A 6,807-nucleotide genomic window follows, 5' to 3' on the forward strand; every position below is an offset into this window, starting at 1 on the left:
ATGGCAGTCGGAAGAGTTGCAGGCACTGGAAACATTGGTTATTCTTCCAACTATAGGACCGGAGGTTAGTGGTCATATAAGCTTAATTCACAGAAAGGTAGATATCCATCTGTAACTAAATTTGCTTCTACTAAATTTTTCAGGCCGATCCTATCATGGAGGAATAAATGAAGAAATAATATGGATTAGTATTGGGATGGCTGTGACCATCGCAATACTAATCACACTGGCGCTGATTTACCTGGCATATGAAAAATGTCAAAAACGGCGGCAACGGTACATACAGGCGTGAAAAGAAGTTAAACATGCGAATCACGCCATTATGATCCGCGCATCAGGGTAAAAAGCAAGCTCTTCATGCCCCAAATACGGCCAAAAGATAGTAAGCATTTAAAAATAAAATGCACAAATAGCAATTCTCTACCACCACTAAAGGACCAAGATAAATAAAATAATGCCTCTTGAAGGATGCACTAAAAAAATCAAGGATTAATGTAAGGAGATGAACTTAAACGAAATGTAGCCTAGAATAAACCCGAGAGGAATAATTAAATCAGACAAAAGCTAATACCAAATACTTTTTAAAAGCTATATATATATATTTATATATATACATATATAAATTTATATATGATGTATCATTATATCAGCGACCCCAAGGATACGATATATTCAGTTAATCTAAGCTCAAATTGTGACAACTTTCGTTATAAATTATTGCAGTCTGAAAAACAACTTGCCCAAATGTAGTTGGTGGTGTAAAAACACAAATTTGAACTGTATTGTTACATATGGATATTTATATGCAATTTTAACGTGAAGTGAAGGAAACTAGCAGCAGATAATTCAAGCAAATTCAAACGGTTGAGTTTGAATGTAGAATGTTATAGCATAGCAGGAACAGACAAGGAAAAGCATGGAAAAATACAATGTATTTGCTCTGAGCCAAAATCTGTAACCATTGTTAACAGGTGTATCCCACCCCCACCTTTTTGTATTCAAAAACTGTCTTTCTGTCCAGTCTCTCTCGTCCATAAACCATGTTGAAACGCATCCCTATTGGCATGATGAACAATCCTAAATTATGCAATGGAAACGTACCCGTATCTCAGCACGGTTGGAACATTAGTAAGATCTCTAAATGCTAGTAGACGCACTATATTGACTTGAAATCTTAATTTTAACTTTCTGAGTAAGTACCCCCCTCATACTTCCATTAAATCATAAATTGAACCCGAAATTTGTCGTTTTAATAATGCTAAAATCCAATTATTGTTAAGAACACAAAAGAGAATAAATATAAACAAATGGACACAAAGAATAAATTTGTAAGCTTGTTTTTTGCCAACTTCGAAACATTCCATATACATATGCGAATTCTATTTTTACAATCTGGATCCAATGTTGCTACTAGCCACACCTTTGTTCAAACACCAAGCCTGCAGGTACCGTCAATTTAACTATGATTTTAGCAAGAATTTTATTCCAGACAACCTTATTATTATATTGACAATTTTGTTTATCATTTAACTTTCTGTGTCAATTCTGCACCCGTACAACATTCCATAAAACACAGTAATGCTTTGTATTAACACTGTAACACTGTGTTGAGGTGGAAGATTTAAATATCTACAACGTTAAATGCCTATAACTCCCAGAATCGTAAATAATCGCCGCTAATTTTTTCAGCATATCTTCTTAAGGTTTTATATGTATGCCCTTAAAATAAGATAGCCAACAAATTTTCCTTTTCAACAACGTACAACAAGTGTGAGAAAATATTTTATAAATAATCTAAATTAAATATGCAAAACGAGGTGAATATTTGAAAGAAAACGTGATTTTTTCAACTTTGCGCAACTTTCACGGGCGATATCTCTTGCTATTGTGCTTTAAAATTAGTAATATTCTGGAAATTTCTAATCAAACTATTCTTTTTCATGTAGCAGCATTTTTTGAGAATTGGTTTCCTCAAATGTAAAACCAAAAGACTGTACTCTGAACTTCTGTGCAACGTGGTGAACAAACAGCTCGTGCAGTTATAATTTTTGCTATTGCGGTTTTGCTACAAACTTCTGCAACTCACCCGATTCTCTGGTAGTACTGAAGGCTGGTTCACTCCTTGGGCCGATGTGTGTTTCCGAGTACATAGCAATTTCGATTTTGTACGTTGCGTATGATTTCAAATTTTCTAACAAATAAGAATGCTGATTTTTGTTGGTCACGTTTATCGACAGCTCTGGCTCCTTGCAGTCTTGCATGCGTGGCTCATTGATATTACAGTAGAAGATCATGTATCCTGTGTGCACGACATCACCGCACTCCGTGTTCCACTGCAGATGTATCGAAGACGAAGCTGTTTCTGTTATCAAGATCGGTTTCAGCTTACCGATGTCGGTCTTGTGCGTTGCCGTACAGGCGGCCCAGATCATGCCGGACGAGTGTTGGTCGGCATTGGCTGAAACGGCAAAGTTCAACGCCACACCGCCGTTGCACAAAACGAAGGTCGTCTGATTCGAGGGCACGGTAGTAAAGTTGATCGATCCCTTGCAATCGTTCGGGGAGTTACTGTTCGTTTTGCACCAGAACACAGTGTAGCTAGTGATGGACGATGCGTCCCGTGAAGGTGGCTTCCACGAGAGAGTGAATTCGCCAGAATCGGATAGCAGCTTCTCAATTGTCGGTTTGGCGAGACGATGGCGTTGGCTCGGCACAAACACGACACTGCTATTTTCTGACGTGCCTTCTGTATTGGCGCTTCGAATGCGGAAGGAATAGTCCATATCGGGTGACAGTTCTTCGGCGATCATACCAATGGTTTCGTTCCATGTTCTAGGAGAGATATTAAAGATTTATGTTTAAAATCAAGAAATGAAATCTCATATTTTTACTAATTACTAACACACAAACTCTGAAGGCAACATAACAGTAAACTTACTTAATTGTACCGTCCTGACGATGCATTTGCACCTCGTAGTAGAATCCGCTGGCCGCGTTATACTGCCATTTGTCTAACTCTCGCCAATACACAAACAGGCGTTTTTCATTGGAGTGTTCAAAACTGCCCACGGCCACATTAGGCGGCATGTCCGGCCTCCGGGGCAACGTGGTGAACAGACAGCTCGTGTAATTAGACCACATATCGTCTCCCTGCTCGGATGAGTTTGTGCGCATCCGAATTCGCACATCGTAGCGGGTTGCTGCGTACTTTAGGTCGCGCAGCGGCAACACATATTCCATGTTGTGAAGTTCCAAGCCTTCATTGTTCACATTCTGCCAAACGTTGTCATCATAGATGGAAAGTAACTTTACCTCGCTGATGAAATCCCGGTTCAAAAAAGCGTATTTGTACCACTTCTTCCATTTCAAAACGGCACTGTCCGAAGAGATAGCATCCACGTTGCAATTTTCCTCTATGTATGGAATAACCACATCGAAATGGTTGATCACGAAGCTTTGACTCAGCGCACCCAGTTCGTTCTTCGCGGTCAGAGTAAAATAGTAGTACTCGTCCTCGAGCCTGTAGCCCTTTTCGATCACACATTTCTTCATATTCGTCTTTCTTTTGTGCTTCAGCATGCAAGTTAAGCTTTGTGTTGTGGGATGAAAATCAAACTGCAGAGTATAATTCACCGTCACCGGATTTACTTCGGGCGTGAACATGCACACCATTTTGTCCTTCCAGCGCGGTGCGCGACACTTGAAGTCCTTCACTTCCTGTGGTTTGTGCCCGACGTAGACGGTTCGGATCGCGATGCCCCAGGTGTCATTCAGCTTGCAAGTGTACGCATTGGCGCTTGGTTGCGCGTGATCCACCGTAAATTCAATGGTAGTGGAGTTTATGATCTGCAACGGTTTGGAGACAAGTACCGTAAATAAATTTTAAATATTTTGTGCGGATTTGTCTAACAAATGTTCGCGCAGGGTTAACTACTTACCTTCACTTGTTCCCGTGGAACCGGGTTGTCCGATTGGTTATAAAAAATTAGATAACTGCTGTTCAATCCTCGTGCTTTGAGGGAATGCATATTGAGAGTGCATTGTAATCGAATTGTGTCGTTCACCTCGAGGTAAACTGCCTTTTGTGGGAAAATCCCTGATGTAATGAGATGGGAGTACAGATAGGAGAAATAACAAATTGTCTTGAATGAGGGAAGGCCTGTAATTAAAATACTTACATCCCTGTGCAGAAACTTCGCTAACGCAGTATAGCGAACACAGCATAGCAAGAAAAACTAGTCGGGGCATCATTTTGAAATGCTAAAAAAAAATCGATGGTACAAGATTGATTTTCGATCAATGGTTTGCTTGTGCATATATTAACACTGCTTTTCTTTTGCCCAAACGATGTTTTGTCTATTTGTTGATAGTTTAGTTAACATGAGAACTATTTGCTCTATGATAAGGGGGTAGAAAGCAGAGCAGAATTTCACACATTACTTCCTGGTTGTTCTGAAACAATATGAACATTTGACCATCATTTCAACTTCTGCGAAAACCTCATGCAATCGCACTTCCGTCTATGAACTTTTCTACGGGACTTATAGAAACACTTGCCATTACGACATGTGGAAAATCCGTGATTTAAACCAAGCTGTTCATTGGTTGGTAAATGGTTTGGGACCTGGTGCAACTTGAGGCCCCATATACCGGTCTTTGATAGTGATCATTCACCCCCAAACAACTCCTACGCGACCTCGTAGTGATACCACAACCGGTACACGAGTAACGTTTGTGAAGATCAGGTAACCAACCCTGGTGGGAGCTTGGGTCGTATTCAACTACGCGCTCATCAATGTACACTTCCTTGATGAAGGAAGGCACGATAATGAGAAGGATGCCTTTTATGCGCTGCTGGAGAAGGCATATGATAGCTACACGAGGCGTGACATGAAGCTTGTCATTGGAGATATTAATGCGCAGGTTGACATGGAAGAGTGTTTTAAAGCAACCATCGCGACTGACAGCCTGCATACTTGCTCTAATAACAATGGCCTTCGCTGCATTAACTTAGCAACATCTCACGGAATGGTGGTCGGAAGCACATCCTTTCCTCTCAAAGACATCCACAAGGCTACCTGGAGATTACCGGACCTACATACCTGCAACCAAATCGGCCACGTGCTTATTGAAGGCCACTTTTTCTCCGACTTCATAAACATTCGCAGTTATCGGCAGCCTAATGGGAGTTCTGTCCACTATCTGCTCGGTGTTTACATGCGGCCAAAGCTATCGATGATTTGGGAGAAGGAAGAACTGCCCCAGGACTGCTGTCGTTGTACCAGTTTTCAAGAAAGGTGTCACGCTGAACTGCGAGAACTACTGTGGCATTACCATACCAAATGCCAGCTACAAAATCTTCTTCCATCTTTTGCAACAACGGTTGCTCCCCCTGATCAAAAACTTTGTAGGAGTATCAAACTGGTTTCCAGGACACCTCACATCTTCGCTGACTTGAAGACGACCTACGATAGCATGAGCCTGCATCAGCTGTGGATGCTGAGGAAGGAGTTTGAGTTTCCGGACAAACTGATAAGTCTGTAGGGCGACTATGAGCAATGCGATGTACTCCGTAAGGGGGTCGCATCCTCTCTATTCATTTCTCACAGAAGACTGAGGCAAGGTCTTTCATGTTTCCTTGTGAATGTGGCTTTGGAAGGTGTGATAAGGCGAGAAGTCATCGACACGAGACATACCATCTTCTGGCGCTTCATTCCACTCCTGGGCTACGCAGACGATGTTGACAAGATTGCAACACGTCAAAGACAAAGTACATGCAGGGAATACGGTCCAGGGATAATAACCCAAATACCTTACGGTGTGTGACGAAGACACCCTGGAGGACGTGGGTTACTTCGTACACCTCGGATCTCACATGTAACTGTGAGTCTGACGCGGCCTTGGAAATTCGGAGGCGCATCTTCTATGGAAATCGTACCTTCTATAGTCTACCCAAGGTCGAGTCTCCCGGTGGTTTTGATCGCAAGGTTCGGGGGAGTTTGGGACGCAGAAGGCGCTTGGAGAAAAAGATGGAATGACGAGCTGCTAGGTGATCCCCCGATTGGAATCCTGTTAGCTACCCAGCCAGGGAGGTTATCGAAAGGGACCCAACAAGCACGCGGAGGAGAGGAGCGCAACAAGTACGGTGGTTTAACCAGATCGAGGCGGACTTACGGATGATCGGCTTCCCCAATTGGAGATCAGCAGCACAGGGTGTTATAACGCAATGCTTTGTTCACGACACTAGTCGCGTTACAGCTCTAGTCCGTTTATATATATATACGTTCATTCGGTTTCTTTAGAAAATTGTCGATTTTTCAGTTCGGATCGGCTGTCGCTGCAGTAGATGGGCGCGGTAGGGAGAAATGCCTGGCGTTCTTTCTGCGTTGGTGTAAAAGAGGCAAGGCTATCACCATCTCGCTCTTTCCCATCGAAATCCTATCTCAAACGGAAGCTGATGTTGGTAGGGTAAGTTCTTATCACAAGGAAAATCAGTGATAGAAAACTATCGTCAGTTATATTTTTTCTCTGAATTGATTAATAAATTCTTTGTATCAAAACAAACGAGAGTCAGCCCGCTACTGAGTTTAGAACTGCACGTTTCAGCAATATTTACTACTACTAACAATCAATCTGATAGTGCGGAGGGTACATAATTGTTTATTTAATTTTTGTACTTGGTGTTGAGATCATCAATTCATCATTCATAATCATGTGCGAACATGTTACTTTAACATAACTCGCAATACCAATGATATGTATAAAGAGATCGAAAGTCAAAGTGATTTTCACGGTAGCGATTCTATT

At 41.8% G+C, this 6,807-nt stretch overlaps 2 protein-coding genes across 2 annotated transcripts; one reads left to right on the plus strand and one right to left on the minus strand.

Moving 5' to 3' along the window:
* LOC131281962 (uncharacterized) lies at positions 1 to 292 on the plus strand. Its single transcript, XM_058311338.1, has 2 exons — positions 1 to 64; positions 144 to 292. The coding sequence occupies exons 1-2, from the start codon at positions 1 to 3 to the stop codon at positions 290 to 292; spliced, it is 213 nt and encodes a 70-aa protein (XP_058167321.1).
* Positions 293 to 2,051: 1,759 nt separating this feature from the next.
* LOC131293549 (cytokine receptor-like) lies at positions 2,052 to 4,224 on the minus strand. The gene is made up of 4 exons (XM_058321626.1): positions 4,179 to 4,224; positions 3,939 to 4,096; positions 2,939 to 3,846; positions 2,052 to 2,832 (listed from the first exon to the last, which is right to left on the minus strand). Exons 1-4 carry the CDS (start codon positions 4,222 to 4,224, stop codon positions 2,052 to 2,054), a joined length of 1,893 nt encoding a protein of 630 aa, XP_058177609.1.
* Between the last annotated feature and the right edge of the window lie 2,583 nt (positions 4,225 to 6,807).

The sequence above is a fragment of the Anopheles ziemanni genome, chromosome 2, assembly GCF_943734765.1.
Source record: "Anopheles ziemanni chromosome 2, idAnoZiCoDA_A2_x.2, whole genome shotgun sequence".
Classification (NCBI taxonomy): Eukaryota; Metazoa; Arthropoda; class Insecta; order Diptera; family Culicidae; genus Anopheles; species Anopheles ziemanni.

Coding starts and splice junctions, on each gene's coding strand:
- LOC131281962 (XM_058311338.1), top strand. CDS start 1: ATGGCAGTCGGAAGAGTTGCAGGCACTGGAAACATTGGTTATTCTTCC. Junction 65..143: donor TTCCAACTATAGGACCGGAG/GTTAGTGGTCAT, acceptor TAAATTTTTCAG/GCCGATCCTATCATGGAGGA.
- LOC131293549 (XM_058321626.1), bottom strand. CDS start 4,224: ATGCTGTGTTCGCTATACTGCGTTAGCGAAGTTTCTGCACAGGGAT. Junction 4,097..4,178: donor CGAAGTTTCTGCACAGGGAT/GTAAGTATTTTA, acceptor TCATTACATCAG/GGATTTTCCCACAAAAGGCA. Junction 2,833..2,938: donor CGTCAGGACGGTACAATTAA/GTAAGTTTACTG, acceptor TATCTCTCCTAG/AACATGGAACGAAACCATTG.